General features: G+C 37.3%; 3 protein-coding genes across 5 annotated transcripts in view; 2 read left to right on the top strand and 1 right to left on the bottom strand.

Moving 5' to 3' along the window:
• The window catches only part of LOC103129360 (saccharopine dehydrogenase-like oxidoreductase), a 12,158-nt gene extending 11,760 nt beyond the window's left edge, over positions 1-398 (bottom strand). Inside the window, exon 1 of the mRNA XM_016665022.1 lies at positions 304-398. Coding sequence (XP_016520508.1) covers positions 304-355 — 52 coding nt within the window. The 5' untranslated portion in view covers positions 356-398. The remainder of the gene's footprint in view (positions 1-303) is intronic.
• A 624-nt stretch (positions 399-1,022) lies between these two features.
• On the top strand, positions 1,023-7,890 carry tfb2m (transcription factor B2, mitochondrial). 2 transcript variants are annotated; one of them, XM_007540411.2, is made up of 10 exons: positions 1,023-1,211; positions 1,657-2,003; positions 2,354-2,543; positions 3,256-3,347; positions 3,485-3,638; positions 3,878-4,026; positions 4,172-4,261; positions 5,863-5,922; positions 6,006-6,154; positions 7,085-7,890. In XM_007540411.2, the coding sequence occupies exons 2-10, from the start codon at positions 1,734-1,736 to the stop codon at positions 7,272-7,274; spliced, it is 1,344 nt and encodes a 447-aa protein (XP_007540473.1). In that variant the 5' UTR covers positions 1,023-1,211; positions 1,657-1,733; the 3' UTR covers positions 7,275-7,890. The 2 variants fall into 2 exon arrangements, with proteins under 2 accessions (XP_007540473.1, XP_007540474.1); XM_007540412.2 differs by having other exon boundaries at positions 1,024-1,211; positions 1,669-2,003.
• A 1,167-nt stretch (positions 7,891-9,057) lies between these two features.
• Positions 9,058-14,002, top strand: LOC103129367 (calcium/calmodulin-dependent protein kinase type IV-like). 2 transcript variants are annotated; one of them, XM_016665016.1, is made up of 3 exons: positions 9,058-9,239; positions 13,205-13,267; positions 13,534-14,002. In XM_016665016.1, the coding sequence occupies exons 2-3, from the start codon at positions 13,258-13,260 to the stop codon at positions 13,974-13,976; spliced, it is 453 nt and encodes a 150-aa protein (XP_016520502.1). In that variant the 5' UTR covers positions 9,058-9,239; positions 13,205-13,257; the 3' UTR covers positions 13,977-14,002. The 2 variants fall into 2 exon arrangements, with proteins under 2 accessions (XP_016520502.1, XP_016520501.1); XM_016665015.1 differs by having other exon boundaries at positions 9,058-9,243.
• Positions 14,003-17,203: the final 3,201 nt, after the last annotated feature.

Below are 17,203 nucleotides of genomic sequence, written 5' to 3'. Positions count from 1 at the left end.
GCATTTATTTATGATTATGATTATTTAAATATGCCATTGATAGTATTACCAGGGAATATATTGAATTTAGGGCTGCACAGTGGCGCAGATGGTAGCTCTGCCATGCAGCAAAAAGTTCTGTTTGACTCTTTCTGCATGGAGTTTGCATGTTCAAATGATTTTTTTTAAATAACTGAAATACAACGTTAAGAAAAATACATTAACAGTTCACACATATATCTTAATGCTACGCTAAAAAAAATATGTGTGTTGCTCTGCATTTTATCAAGCAAACATATATCTTACAAACATATAAATACTTACAAATGGGGTTTCCCCGATTGTAAAACGTATACAGTGCATTCATTGTGTTCATGACCTGTTTATCTTCAATTCTTGTTGACAAGGTTACCGGAGAAATACGTCAAAGATAGTCTGCCACTCAGAGTGCTCACACTACAAAATAACAAAGATCGTTTGTAACACATATATCGCATTCTTTTCCTTTCTTAGCATGCATACAGTGATACAATTTTCGAACTGTATGAACTTATTTACTAACTTATTAATGTAACTTATTTCCACTATAAAATGGAGAGTATTTGACTGAATGGCGTCGGAGTGAAACTACTCTACCAGGTTTAATAGGTTTATTGTATTTTCTGTGCAGATTAAACTATTTGAGTGAACATTGAAGAAACATAAAAATAATGTAAATTCTTTCATGGCATGCCTCACTGAATAATACATGCAGACTTCAAATTCTTTTAACTGATTTCTCATATAACTAATTGAACGAGATGATGCTAGGAAGTAAAATGACTACATTAAAATAATTTTATTTTTTATTATTGGCGTCTATACGTAACTAAGAGAATTGATGTCTTGCCACAGATAGTATAAGATTAAGTCAAGTACAATGTTAGCACACTTTCAATATAAAAAATAGAAATCCATTGAGCGAATTGTATTGTGTATTTTTGGCAACGGACATACTCTGCCACTCAAAATATGGCTGTCACGCTGAGGCCGGTAACCGTCACTGGAGAGTGACGTAAATCCCATGCGCCTGCGGCACCACGAGTGTTGCAAAAACATCTTGCGCAGAGGGTCAGGATGCAGCTCAATGTCACTCCGCTTTACTGCCGATATCAGGGACGGAGGGACGTTTTGACTCACTGATCCCGTCCGGAACACAAATACCGGACCATCTACGAAGAGGTTAGCGGGAGGTCAGTGTTAACGTTTTTGTGATAACATCGGTATTTCCTGTAGCACTCTCGGGACGCAAAAGCACGGCTAGCCAAGCTAGCTAACTTAAATAGCAGTTTGTTAACGTTAATACGCAGTTTGTCTGTCTTTAATAGTAACAATAGGGAACTTGGCTGTGCTCATTTTCGAAGTCATTTTGTTTCTGAGAAGTTCTGTTAGCAATAGCAACTTGCTAATTAAATGTACTGAATTTGGCACTTCTAGAGTTTTAGTAGCTTTAATTGTCTTAGCTTCAACTCATTTACCCTTATTTATCCATTTACTTGTAAATATTATGCTTAGCCACATAATAAGTTGATGCTTAAACGGGTAAAAGACATAATGCAGATTGAGAAAAGGACGAAACATGTGCTTCCAGTTAAGTGTTACATATTCCTTCAATCCAAGTTTTCTCTTGTATCTTAGTTTTCTTTTTAGGCTGCGACATTTCACAAAGGTCTCTTCCCTACCTTCCATCGTGCTTTTATGTCTGCTGATCCACCATGGCCACTCAGATTTGTAGAGTGCTGGAGCTGATGGTGCGCTCCTCTTGCTGCCACACCATTAGAAGTAGACCATGTCTGCGAAAGGCAGTGCTGGCCCCAACAACCTCAGTCCCTGGGGGCTCTAATCTTCCTAAAAGGGCCTACAGCCTTGACTCTTTTGGTCCCGGTCGGCCCTCGATGGGTCCCAGTTCACATCAGCCCCGTTCAGAGAGAACATCCCCCTCGTCAACGCTGGCACACAGGAACCTGTCTGCAGCAGCTGTACAGGTTGGTAATTTGTTTTATTAGACTCTAGCCTTTTATTTCCTTACATTTTTTTTCTTTTTAAGTGACGCCATTCTTAACCCACAGGTTTAATTTAGAAATGCATCTTTTTCACACATTAAGCATAAAATATGTAAAGAAGACAGTCATTTTCAATGTAGTGAATATTAATAAACCTGATGTGTTTATAGACTGAACATGATGCAAGTTTAGTTTTCATATGTTTTATAAATAGGTAAAAATATATATATATATATTCTGAGCGATATGACTGTTATGAAGTTAACAGTTTCATTTTTTTCACTCTTCGTTGGCATTTGTTCAGTTAGTCACAGTGCATATCTTTTTCGCAGGGCCAGTTTCGTCCTTTGTGCCGCTACAACTACCTGGATCTCGGGGAGGTGGAGGAAAACCTACGCCGTGCACAGGCTTCTAAAATAATGAGACACTTCATAGTTAATCCAGATCTGGCCAATGTGGTCGCACAGCATTTGGTGCCTGACCTGCAGGACGCTAAGACCATCATCTTCGAATGTAATCCAGGTGAGAAGCAGCAGATCTGTGATGTAGCCTTTGTGTTAGGGCTGACATCAGAATAATCGTGATGAATTGATTATTGGGATGATTGTCAACTAATCTAGTAACTGATTAATTGTTAATTAAAGTAAATTAATTCAAAGAAAGGCTATTTGCTGAAATAGCAACATACTCAGAGCAGTAATTAAGGCAAAACTGTACAAACAAATTATAGATGTTTAATTTAAGATTAAATAAACCTCCTTTGTCTAGAAATATGTTTAACCCAGAACTTTTCAAGTGCATAGATTTGATTCACTTGGTTCAAATTCTGTAAACAAGCAAATTCTTGACACTTTTTAAATCAGTTAATCCAAAAAATATTCAGCAGATCAATAGATTGTATAGATGTTAAGTCAATCAGAAAGGATTTTTCACATGTTGATGCTAGAAGTACATTATTTAACCACAGATGCATATTTTGCTCCAAGTGATCTACTACTATGTTGCTACTACAGGAATACTGTGTTATTCCGTTTTAGGCAATTTTTGCATCTTTCACTGTATTTCTGATATTGTGTAAAAATGGCTCAAGTAGTTAAATTAAAAAACTTCACATATGCCAATTTTTTTTTATCGGACTAATCATCTGAATAATTGATTACTAAAATACTTATTGGCTGCAGTGCTACTTTGTAAAGATTTACAGTTCGGTTTGTTGTGAATGTCTCGTTTGCAGGTCCTGGTGTTTTGACCAAAGCTCTGCTGAATGCTGGAGCTCAGAGAGTCGTTGCTCTGGAGCGAGACCGGACCTTCTTACCTGACCTCCAGGTAAATTCCCTTCCTCTCGGGATCACATTCTTTCTCACCTCTTTTAAACATACTTAGTTACTGACAAATTCATTTTTGGTAGGATGTATTTTTTAAGGTAAGGTATTGATGAGGTAAGGTATTGATTTGTGTTTCAGGAGCTGGAGTCGCGTCTTGATGGTCAGCTGGAGGTGGTTCACTGCGACTACTTCAGGCTGGACCCCATCGGCAACGGCAACGTGAAACCTCCGACCATGTTTACTGATAAACTGTTCACCGACCTGGGAATATCGGAGTCTGCCTGGACTGATGGTGAGGAGAAAAAGATGCAGATTTTACTGAAGACTCCTGCATAGGTTGAAGGAACGACTTCCAGATGCTTCCTTTCCTTATTATGGGCATGGTATCGGTATCGCCCGATAGCAGCTGTCAAATTTAATATCGGACATCGGCCATTCCGTCAAATTAACTTGCAGATGTGAGTGTTTGTGTGTCTGTTTTCAAAAAGCTGAAAAGCATTTGTTGTTGTGTGTATTTGTGGGTCTGTGCAGACGTCCCTGTGAAGGTGGTGGGGTTCCTGCCAGAGCGTAACGGGCGTGGCACGCTGCTGAAGATGGTTTACGCTCTGTTTGAGCGATTGTCTGTCTACAGATACGGAAGAATAGAGCTGAACCTCTTCATCAACGAGAGGGAGTACACGGTAAATATTAAAAATAATAAATGTGTTTGTCTCTATAACGTTTGATGCAGATTTTAAACAGGCATTCCTACACTTTGTTGTTGGCATGAGGTTTGGTTATGAACTGATCTAATGGTTGTGTTAAACCTGTTTGTTAATCCGTCAGAAACTGATGTCGCGTCCCGGTGAAATGATCTTCTACAGAGCCTTCGGCGTCCTCTGGCAGATGGCGTGTGATATCCAACTTCTGCACAAGGTACGCTTCTCCTTTAAGTTAGTGCCTGCGGTTTTTATCTTTTGTGTTCCTGTTGACCCTTTGCACGTGGCGTAGTGACATAAATCATGTGGCGTGAATTCAGGTAAAATCGGTAATTTGATCAATACCTCAGGAGGGAGGAGGTACGGGTCGGTTTCTAAGCTAGCTGTTTCGTAAATCCGTCTATGAGCCCCAAACAGGTGTGTTACGTTCACAGATAAATTAGCTCGACTCGAACAAGTGGAGCAACGAGTAAACTGACAAAAACAACTTTGGAAAACAGTTTCAGTCGCTCAGTTCAATCCTCCTGATTCTCATTTCCGACATCCATCATGGCGCCTCGAATGATTAAGTGACGTAGCAGCCATGACATGAGATTCTCACTGTATGAAAACTTTCAATAGAAATACTGTGGCTCTATTGTAATACTGTAATATCTGCATTAACACAAAAATATATTTAAAAAAAACTTATTTAATCCAAAAAGAAATAAATACCCCCGCTGCTGCCCAATAAATATGATTATTAAGATTATTACAGTAAAATATTATCTGTAGCATTTATATCTGGTAACGTAAGTATAATAAGTTAATGTTAGTTTCTGAGTTTCTGCCTTGCTGCTTGGACTGACTTATCAGATCTGCCTCTTGTACCTTAAAACAGTGACGCTCTTTTAGTTTCCAGTCTTTTTGTTGCCTATTTTCAGCCACCTGACTAACAGTGTGCAGCCATGCAATTAACCTGTGAGGACTATCTACATTTTTGCTAATAACAATGATGTGCCAGTAATGTTTTTTTAAACGGTATAAAATTTTAATAATAACCTACAAAAATGATTTGAAAATATAATAAAAGCAGCTGATATGTGAGGATGCATGAAAACAACTGGCTTTCTTGGAAAATAGATGATTTTTGGCTGTTTTTATGCAGTTTGCTGACATATAAATATGTAGATAGATTTATTCTATCTACATATAGAATAAATATGTAGATAGAATATCTATATATTCAATCTACATATTCAGGCAAAATCTGTAATTTGATCAATACCTGAGGAGGGAGGAGGTACGGGTCTGATTTACTGCTTATTTGGATTTACTGTCCAAATAAGCAGTAAATCATTTGATCATTTGATATAATAAAAAAAATGAGTGAGATCAATTTGTTTCTATATTTTGAGTAATATTTAAAGTGATGTTGTGCTTTAATATTGTTGAAAACATTTGACATAAAGTAATAGTTTTTTTTTTAAACAAAAGTCATTTTTCCCTGTCTGAACCTCATTATTAATGTTTTCAAAAGCAATTTTGTTTTTTTTAACACTTCATAATCTATTGTATTTATAATTTCGGTTCTTCTGTTTAGTTATTTTGGATATTTAAAATGTTGTCCAGCTCTAGTATTAAATGTTCTTTGGAAATTAAAGTTTAAAACCAGGAATAACAGGGTGGAAAACTAGTTTGAGTTGTGAAGCTGTAACTTTTTAAAACCTTTCTGTACCTTCATGCCGGTAACTGATCCATGTCTGCAACGCATCATGACATCAGAGAGGAAACGTCTGTTGATATTTCATTCCTCCACCTCCTTATCTGTGTGTTCAGGAGCCCTGGGAGTCGTTTACTGTGTCTTCAAGGCAGAGTGCGCGCAACTCCAAGAGCAAGGTAACAGAGCCAGTCCATTAGCAGCAGTGATGTAAACATTTAAAGTGTTTAATGCAACATTTGGCCTTTTTCTCTCCCTGTAGCTTCCAAACGATCACCTGTGCCTGGTTCGCCTGCGTCCCCGGGCCGACCTGTTCTCCTCAGGCCTCACGCCCTCCAACGCCTCAACTCTGCTGATGATGGTCAAACAGTGTTTGGCGAAACGGAAGGTCAAGCTCATCGACAGGCTCAAGTAAGCAGACGGCATCAGGCGAAGCTAGCGTTCACGTCACACAAGCAGCATCACATCCTCACACCTTGAGGAAAACCTCAAGGTGTGAGGCTTTCCAAGTGTGGAAAGTGTGGAAAGGTGTGATCCATGATTATTGGTTCTATTTATTTTTTTGCACAAAATCATTCTTAGATAATGAGATTTTAGTCTTAATATTTTTTAGTTTATTACGTTTGTAAACTGTGGAATACTTATTACTTTAGACCAACATTTAGCTTAATATCAGAGCAAGAGAAACTCCTGTTAGTTTATTACTGAGCAACCCAGAACAAGAATCAAACATGGAGAACCAACATTTAGTTTTATACCCGACTAATCCAGAACAAACTTAAGGTCCAGGGAAACCCCTACTAGTTTCTAAATTATGGACTGCTTATTCTTATTAAACATGGGGAACCAACATGTAGTTTTATATTTTACTTTTTTGTCTTTCTTTTGGTTTTGTTTGTATTTCCTTCTAATTCATGTAAGCCATTGTACAGCCCATACAGACCAATTCAATTCAATTTACTTATAGGGAACCATTTCATAATAAATGATGTCATCTCAAGGCACTTAACAATATATTCAGATGTGCTGAAGTTCCCTTAGGGTTGCTAGGTAACGGACTAGGGTTGCTAGGTAACGGACTAGGGTTGCTAGGTAACGGTGCAGTGACCTTTGATTGTGAGGTTTTTGAAATGGCTAATTTTCAAGACACCAAAAAACATGAACTTACTGTGAACAAACAGTTGGATGGTTTCTTTTAAGTGCTTACACTGTGTTTAGAAGCAATTAGGATCCAAATGGAAGTATTAGAAGCATGTTTTTAATCATTTTGTTCATCTTGTCAAAGCATGTGTGGTTTTCTTTCACCATGCCTCTTATTTGTTTGATTTTTTTTTTTTTTAGTGTGTGGTCACCTGACAGTGGGAGCAAACTGTTATCAGAGTTGGGCTTGCCGGAGGACATCCTGACTGGAAACGTTTATCCAGACGAGTATCTTCGACTTTTCCAGCTGATGGACAAGAGTCAGGAGTTCACACAGAGCTGGCTTTATGAGGAGATCCTGGAGAACACACAGCGGGAGGGCTGGGGCTAAAATAACAACACAACTAAACATGTGTTCAATAATCTACTGTTGTATGACGAAACAGGACAGATAAATAGCCATAGGAGAATAACAAACAATCCATCAGTTCTGTTACTGAAATAGCTTAAAAGTTTCTGCTATAAATATAATTCTTCTTATTTGTTTTACAGTGTCTTCATAGTTTGGACATAAATATACACAAACTGCGGCCCTTCATCCATCACTGAAGCTTCAGGCTGTGCAAGTGATCCCATACATCAGACACCCTAGTGTGCTTCACTTGATAACACAGCTGCTGTTTTATTTAATCAGCTTACTGCAGTGTAACAACCTGCATATGTCTTTATATGAAGCAAACCAAGGAAAAAAGCAATGCAGTGCTGTTTCATTATATAACAGCAGCTGTTTGTATTTTTATATTTGTGAGTTCATGATTGTTTGTGCATGTGAAATCTCATGCTTTATGAAATATGTGAGTTAGATATGTTAATTTAAAAACAAAATATATGATACTTTTTTATGTCTAGCCCAGGTTTTATTGGTGCTCTGTCATTTGGTCATAAATCACATTGATTAATAAAGCTATTATTTGCTTTCTTGGTCATTGACAAAGAAAATGTGATGATTTGAAGTTGTTTTGTATCATTTTTTCCACATTTTTGTCTAATTGTTTGCAGAAACCCACAGATCAGGTAGATAATCTGTTTTCAGAACAACCCTGTGCTCTCCACAAATCTGGCTTTTATGGAAGAATGTTTAAAGTCCGCAAAATGTGAAGACAAATGACTATATCCTTGAGTAAACATGGTGGTGGCAGCATAATATTATGGGGATGCTTTTCTTCAAAAGGGCCAGAGTTATTGGATGCAGTGCAGTGGTAAATAAACTGCTAACTGGTCATAGGAAGATAGAGCCAGATCTTAAATGGTTCAGATCAAAGAGTGTGTTAGGATGAGCTAGTTTAAGTCTAGGCATAAATCTACTTTATAATTTGTGACAAGATATATAAACTGATGTTCAGGATGTTCAAATCTGAATGACCTGTTTGGAAAATTATCTGTCTCAGTGCACAAACCTGGTAGAAACAGGTCTCAATACCAGTCCTCCTTCCTCTGGACAAAAATCTACTTTTCTAAGTTCTTTTTCTTTTCACACTGGGTAGTATGTGGCCCAAGGTGGTTTAGATCAAATTTGAAAGAAAAATTTCAAACTAAGAAAATATTTTTTTTTCAAAATTTCTGTTTTTTCCAGAAATTTTCAACTTTTTAAACTCAGAAAATTCCTTGCAGTAAAGACATATACTGAAATTAATTAAGAATTTCTGAGTTCTTTTCTAGCAAAATTCAAACTTTTAATTGAAACTCAAAAAAATTTCTTGTTTGTTCTAGAAACTTCCTGAGATTAAATTCAACATTTCTGAGGTTCTAGCAAATTTTTGACTTTTCAAAACTTTTTCTTGAAAATTTCTGAGATTAATCTGAAAATTTGCGTTTTTTTCTCGGACATTTTTAGACTCAAAAAATATTACTTGTTTTCTGTAGAAATTTTCTGAGATTATTAATGTCTGAGGCTTTTTCTTTCTTTTCTTTCTTTTTTTTTTTAGCAAAATTTAAACTTTTGAAACAAAAAAAAAAATCATCGTCTTTTCTAGAAATTTCTAGAAAATTTCTGTCTTTTTTTTGGGCGGAAATTTACAACTTCTTTCTGTATACAATGACTAACACACCGTCGCACCCATCACATTTTTGTGCTGCTTTCTGTCACGCTAAACACAAAGTGAAACATGGACGATAGATGGCGCTAGAGCTCGTGGTCGGTGTAGCTGACACTCCGCCCGGGCCCGAGGAGAGCGGCAGCAACGACCCCTGGCTGTCTGTTGACTGCGGGTAGCGCTTGCATTACACTCCGTACAACAACATCCTCGGCAAGGTGTCTGATGCTGAGCTCTCCGCCCTTCAGCCTCTCTCTTCAGCCGTAAGTACGTCCTGACCGCGCTGCGTCGTAACGTTTATTCCGTTGTAGCAGTGGCACTACAGCTAGTGCGTGGAAGCGTAAAGAAAATGACGGTGCGGGTTCCTAAAGGTGGCCAGATGTGTCTCCTGTTTGGCTGGGCGCTAGCTAATGCTAGCCTGGTAGCAACATCCACTAACGTCAAGACAGACGTAGCGATTCCACATTAAATGGGTTAAAATGAAGTATTTGTTTCTAGTTCCTCTCAGAGGTTTTCCGTCTTTTTAGTGAAGCAGCACAAACCTCGTTTATTATTTCTGCTTCGTGTTTCAAGAGCAACGTTCGCAACTGACAGGTCACAAATACAACATGTTAATTGAAAGCTCAGCTGTCAGTCACGCCTGGCTTTCTAAACTGCCTGCGGACAGCTATGCGGTTTTATTTACTAAATAATCAGTCTCATTCTGGAGACGTGGCATCTTATTTTGTCTGCATGCTGTGCTTTTGGATTTACGCTGAATGTAAAATACGGACATAAGGTCTGAGCTGTTCTGTTATTCATTACTGTGGCTTAGAAGATCTGAACTGTAGCCAGCATCAGCGCTCCACCCAACTGATTGGGATAGTTCAACTGCAGAGTTCAGGGGTTTTATAGCAACCTACAAGATTTCACCGAGTGTCGGCAAATTGCCAGGGGCGCACCCAGAGGGTTTGTACAGGGCGCCAGATGTTGGTGGGACACCAAAACCAACAGACTTAACAAAAGTTTTATTAGTCATGTTAATAATAGGGAAGTACAGAATTAGGAAAATATGCAACATGGAATAATATTGGTGAGAGTTACTATGACAATATGACTTGCAATAAATAAATACATTTTTTAGACATTCCTGCTTTTGGTTGATTGTGAGTAGTTTATCCAGCTACTAGAACAGAAGTTTACCATTATTTCCAACTCAATAAGGTTTTATATCAAAGAGTTTTGGGCTTAGTTGTATTATTTTTTTTAAATAAATTGATCAATATGCTGCCTCTTTTGCTTGAAAAACATTTTCATTCTGCATTAAGCAAGTGTTAACAAATATACTGTATTAATGGCACACAGGGCTTTAAAGCATGGCACCTGAAAAATTAGCCAATACTTTTTACAGTCCAGGCAGTTCTTTGCAATATGCATATTACCCATGGTTGTATTTTCATTACGAATGTGCACAAAACTTTGTTTATATTCCACTCATGTCAACAAAACCCAATTTCGCACTTGTGGTGTTTCCATTAAATAAGAGATGCAATTAAAATATGTTTATATTTGCCTTACGTTTGTTAATGCAATAAGTCATCAAAAATATGCTGTGTCATCATCTTTATCATTTTTGCCAGTAGTAGCACTCATGATTAAAAAAAAAGTTTCCATTGCAGTTTTGTAAATTATACTAATTTTGATTCACCACTTCATCGTAGCACAAAAACTTTTCATAAAAAAAACCCTGTTTTTTTTTTAAAAAATTGCTGTTTTTCTGTTAAGCAAATTTATTTTTGTAATTCCAATTTGCACAATTATTGTCAATGGAAACGCAATTAGTGACAATGCGATGATGATATATTGTGCAGGTCTTGGTACTGAGTGTCTCTATGCTAAAAATCAGTTAAATCGATAAGTTACCACATGCTTTTTTTGTAGCTTCTGGAAATGTGTCCATGTGTCCATAATTTTGAAAAACTCTCCCTCTCTTGGTCTTTAACTTATAAGCACTGTATCATTTTAAAATGTGAGTTAAGCTCTTGCAAATGACAAAACGTTTGACATGAAAATGTTTTGAAAGTTTAGCTAACTTACCTCATTTTAAGAATATTTAAATGTAACTTTGTCTTTTGCTCTCCTAATTTTATGTTTTTCTATTTCTCCACCAAGTCAATGTTACTTTAGTTTTTAGTGGGTGAGTTTTAACAAACAGATCGGGATATTTATCCTCCGTGTTTGTCCATTTGGCTGAAAGCCACTGTCTGCCTCTGTCCTCTTGTGTCGTGTATTATTCATGGCCCCCTGTGGTGTGAGGGCACTGATTATAAAAAAGAGAGGATGGCTGTTTGGAGACGGATGTCTCTGTGGGAGAGGATCGTTTGACGACCAGATCCTGCATAACAGAGAAACTCCTAAAACGGGTCAGAATAGCGTCTGTGATTGTGATCTTGAGGTTGCTGGAGCGTAAAACTTAAATGTCAGAGATGTTTGTCTCGGTGTGTTTGTTGGATCAGTCGCAGGCTGGAGCCGTGCTAAGTTTGTCCGTTTCTTTTAAAAGGTGAGGAAAAGCAAACAGTCGTTTCATTCAGAGGGTGTCGTCTCTTGTTAAAATATAATCTGCTTATGAAACATAGGTGGTCACAACGCGTTATGTGCGCTCACCTCCCTGTAGATGGAATAAGCTGCAGAAAACTGGGACAGCTCTGTTCCTCTGAGATCGGCTGTAATTAACCTGGATCTGCGTGTTGGGTGAGATTTCGGATTGTTTTCGTATTGAGCCTTCTCCTAAACTGGATTTTAATTTATGCCTTTATCTCCTTTTACATTATTGAGGGAATTTCCAGTACTTTTACCACCTAAAAGTTGATTTTTAAGAGATGGCCTAACCAGTTCCAGTCTAAAATCTGGGTTCGGACCAGTTGTTGAAGGGCAGGTCTAGGGGTTAGTGAAAGCTTAAAGTGGTTAATCTGGTTGTGTCAGTCTTGACTGCTGCTGAGTCAACTGTAAACAGAAGCAAGGCAGTAAGAGTGAAGAAAAAAACTGTGCTGTTGCATAATACTGATTTGCGCTTTACGTTGATTTACCTGTTCGTTCACCTGCCTGCTTTTTCCAATTCAGTTCAATTAAAAATACTTCATTGATCACAAAGGGAAATTAAATGTTGTTATTCATATTAATTCAAATTTTTCAGAGTTATTGTTGATGATGATGATGATGATGGCTGTTGGCAGCACAGATCTCCTGTAGCAGTCTGTGTTACAGCGGTTTTGAAGAAGCCTCTGACTGAAGACACTGTTTTTCTCTCATGAAGTAGATTATCGGGGTTGTCCATAATTTTCTTGATTTTGTGTAATCCAGGTTTATTTATCTATTCCAGATTTTCAACTAAGGAACATGTGAATTAAACATGTTCCACACTGCTAAATTGAATTGAATTAAATTTGAGAAAAATGGGTCATAATTTAATGTCCAGAAAATTTTAAAACTGCCAGAAAATTTTAGCAATCAGAGTTTGGCAAAATATGCAGTTTAAGAACAGAAAAACGTTAATACTTTTATTCCCCTGTCTTAAAAACAAAGGTGGTGAAACTCAGGACCTTAAACTTGATTACACTGCAAAAAATAAAAATAAAATAATCTTACCACACTTGAAATAAGACAAAACTAACTTGCAAGTTTTCAGCAAGAAATATGAGTTTGTTTCAAGTAAATAATTCCTTAGTATTGATGAAAAGGTGCTAGCTTCACTGCCAGGTTATCTCACTTACAGCCAACACTTTTTCATAAATATTTGGGAATTATTTACCTAAATAAGCTCTTAGAAACTGGTGAAAAGCTATTTGTAAGTTAGTTTTGTCTTATTTAAAATGCACTAAGATATTTGCACTGGAAATTAGACAAAAATCCTTGGTAAGATTTTGTGTTTTTGTGATTCATCTGAGCATGTAATTATTTTCTTATGCTGCAGAGTGAATGTTTGACAGTAAAAACAGATCTTTACCAGTTAAAAGTTATGATCAGCTGGAAGAAAGCTGCAGTCATGCAGGTTTAAGACAAAAGAAAAGAGTTGGACTGTAACTTCATGTTGATAATCTCTTCTGGCTCAGAGGTTCATTTGACAGCTTGGGAATGATGCCACACTTGTTTCACATGTTTGTTTTCTGTCTAAATGGACTCAACCCTGTCGGCCATGTTTAAGCTTTGTCTGAAGTCGGGTTGTTTAGTCTTGTTTTTGTCGTCTCTGCAGGCCTGAAGAGAGGCTTCCCTGACTGCAGCCGCTGGTCCTCACTGCAGAAGCCAATGGATCATGGTGGTTACTTTTCACGTTTCTATGGTTGAATAAAAGCTCAGAGCAATTGTAGAGTAGTAATTATATGTGATTTAGAGAGAAAATAGCAACTGAGAACAAGGGAGGTTGTTTTGGCAGCATTTTAGCGATGCTGTGGTTGCTGTTGTCTCAAGTTGCAACAGACAGTCTTTAAATAATGTACAAAGGAAAATGAGGCCCTCTCTTTTGTTTTTAAATGTATTTCTATTCTTTTCTGTACCAAGCTGATCCAATCTTTTTATCCTCAGGTCTGTTTGAGATGGAGGGCAACTCGATGTCACAAGTTCACGTTGATGGCTTTGATCTCTGTGACAACTTGTCAAACTCGGAGGCCCTCACCGCCCAAACGCAAAACCTCAATGAGACGCTCGCACAAACTCTCCCTCTTCCCCAAAACGATGAGGGAGGAACGCGCAGCCCCGGCCAGAAACCCTCTCTGGGCAACAATGAGAAGGAGGAGGAAACGGGGATAGAGGGATACTCAATAGGAAGCAGAGACATGGATGAGGAGGAAGATGTGGATGAAGTGATGAAGGAAGAAGAGGAAGAGGAGGAGGAATCTGAGGCGTCAAGTTCTTTGATATGCTGCCAATCACCAGACAATCTGATGACTGATTCCTCTTATTCAGAGACAGGTACTGCTCAAACATCCATGCTGATCGTCGTTTTGAATCTCTCCGCGTCTTTTTAGTTTTTTAAATAACAATGGTCAACAGCCAAAAAAATTGTCTGGGGTTTTTCAATTTACAGAAATCCAAATTTGTAACATTTATTTAATAGACTCCAGGGTTTCCCACAGTGTCTTATAAGCCTGGCGGGCCACCAGGCTTTTCTTGGTGGCCCGCCAGGCTTATATGTGGTGCCACATTATTGTTTTTAGTTTTTTTTTTTTAAGTATTACCTTTTTTATGGTTGGTGTCTAGGTATTAATCTACCAATAGCGCACAACTATCAAGTGATAATATCAAAGTTCCTGTTAACTTTAAACATTGTTAAACTCAAAAACATGGCGGCCGGCTGGATGATTGCCCTAACGCCCCGAGCATCAGGGTCAGCAAGTTTTCTGGGGGAAACCCTGCACTCTGTTAGGAAACAATTTTTTTCTTCTAAAACCTTTTTTGGATGATAAACATTAACAGAAATGAATTGATAATGTCACAAAAATGTAATCGATTTAGTCCGAAGATCGGATTTCTATGAATCAAGTTAGAATAAAACCTGACCAGAATGAGAAAAATGGATGTCCTTTTTGGATTCAGTTGAAAAAACATATACAACTTCCAAAAATACTTTTTTGTAACCCAGTGTCATCTTTACAAACAAGCAATTATTCATTCAAGTAGAAAACACAAACCAGCACTGAATTATGGCTAATAAATCATAAAATGGGAATCAGCAGGTTGAAAGTATGAGAAAAATATTTTGCAAAAATAACTTTGAAATGATGTGAAGAAAAAACCCTAACCCTAACCCTAAACCTGAAATGTTACTTCAGCTCTGAACATGCAGGATTCCTCCTGCATTCCCTCATGTTATCTGACACTCCCACATATCTGCTGCTGTGGTGAGCTCTGCACGTTTTCACATTCTGGTGGCAATCACTCACCAAAGCAAAGCCGTCATAACCTAGTGAGTTTTTTTACATTAAAGAACTGCAGGAGGAGTCATGTTTAACCTTAAAATCTGATACTAAATGGCTCACCAGAGTTAGCTTCACCTGGGCGTCAGTCACATCTGGATAAAGCAGTGATTTAGGAGTAAATTAGGGTGAGCTTCATTAACTTTTGACAAAATATCTTAATATTAATATTTTTCATTGTTATATTGAATAATTGATTAAATATGTTCAACAACCGAAATAATTATTCGCGTCTAAATTATGCTGAATGCATTGCAGCTTTTATTTTGGTATTTAAAGTACATTAAATCAGGAAACCTATAGAAAAAGCAACTGATAAAATGTACTTGCACACCTAAAACATCAACATTTATTAACAAAAACTCAGCAGTTTTTCTGTCATACTATTTTAAAATATCTGTCACCATTCAGTACTTCATAAAATCTGCTTTTTGAAGGTGCAACCTGGACACTGTTGCCTTGCAGGAAGCAGATTCAGGGTTCAAATCTCAACCTATGTTCTTTCTGCATGTTATGTGGCGCGTTTAATAATCTACAATACATACAACACAGAGAAACCAAACGAGAATGCAAGATATGAAGTTGTGTTAATCTACTTATTATTGTCTAAATAGATTTGGCAGCTTATTATGTTGAGGAGAGAAAAGAGAAAGGAAGAAAGAAAAGAAGAAAAAAGAAAGAGACAAGTAAAAACTTGTTTTAAATAATATGTCAGGTTTACTTCTGGGTCAGGGCTATAAATAAAGTTAATTGGGTTTAAACTCTACAAATAGTACAGAAAATGTATGAAACCTGTAGTATCGACATCCTCCAGCAGATGGCAGAAGACAAGAATAGGAATCAGCAGGTTTTTGAAGATAGTTCCTGTTTACAGAAGTCAATAAGGAAACTTTGGCTTTTTATGGGTTAATTTTAGCATTGGGTATGTGAAGTCAGAGGAAATGTACATCTTCTGACTGTAACAGAAACACAATATGGCCTATAACTAGGCCTGTCACAATAACAAATTTTGCTGAGCGATTAATTTTCTAAAAAATTATTGCGATAAACGATAATATTGTTTCAAGACCTTTTGACACTGATTTAATGGAAATGACATAATAATACATGCGATTTCCTGCCATAGATAGATGCACTTTATTTTCAAAACAACACATAACACTGGAACCAGGGGCGCAGTAAAGGGGTGAAAAGTGATGATGATTCTAGGGGCCCTGACCAGCAGGGGGCCCTCCACAATTTAATTATTTATTTTTTTGCTCATAGCAATAAAATTAAAAAAAAAAAATCGGGGTCCTGTCAAATACAAAATTAATCATATTGTATTTTCAAAGATTGTTTTTAGCAGTAAAAATTAAATGTTGCCCCTCCCAGACCAAAAAACACACATCCGTTTTTACCCTGAACTCCCCCCTATCTGCGTTAAATGGTTTGTTCCTGCTTGGAGCTCTTAACAATGACGTATGCAGCTACAGTCAGTAGAAGCTGCAGCTGAATACAGCGGCGACTGTGCCAGTTACTACGGCTGCTAAGAAAAGTTATAAAATCAGGTTTTCAAAAACAAAATAGAGAGAGGGAGAGAGAGAAAAAAGGCAAGAGTGTTAATTTATAACCCAGTTTTTCTCCAAGAGAGGTGGGTAGACTGTGTGAGATTATCAACCATTTAGCATAATTAGCTTAGCTACAGACTACTGTTCACTAGCATTTAATGAAGGAAAAAAATATACAGTAACACTTTATTTGAAGGGGTGTGCATAAGACTGACATGACACTGTCATAAACATGACATAACATCTGTCATGAACATAAAGAAGTCTTTATGAATGTTTATGACAGTTATCATGAAGTGCCATTCGATAAATAATGACACTTTTAATGCAAAGTTGCTCTAAAAGTTGCATTGAAAGTCCATTAAAAGTGCCAACTTTGTATGATTTTGAAAATTATGATAATTTAATAACAAAAAACGCACTTGGATAAAAACTAAACAACATAAAGCCAAAGTGGAAATAAATACTGCATTCAACCAAAAGAGTGTAGATTATGAAGTCTGTATACTATAGTAACCTTCAGTAATCACTAGATTTAAATAGAGAAGACAGGCACATCCGACTACCTAATGCAGTAGTTCACACTACACGATTTTTTGCCTCTATTTTCCCCTTATGACAATCTTAGATCATTGGGTGATCTAACATTGTCGCTGGTGATTTCGTAACCGATCATCCTGTATTGTGATTTAGATCACAATAACCCCTGATCTAAATCGGGGGTTTTCC

Source organism: Poecilia formosa, unplaced genomic scaffold (genome assembly GCF_000485575.1).
Source record: "Poecilia formosa unplaced genomic scaffold, Poecilia_formosa-5.1.2 Scaffold539, whole genome shotgun sequence".
NCBI classification, from domain to species: Eukaryota; Metazoa; Chordata; class Actinopteri; order Cyprinodontiformes; family Poeciliidae; genus Poecilia; species Poecilia formosa.
Note: the sequence above shows the minus strand (reverse complement) of the source record. Positions and strands in the feature narration are given on the sequence as shown.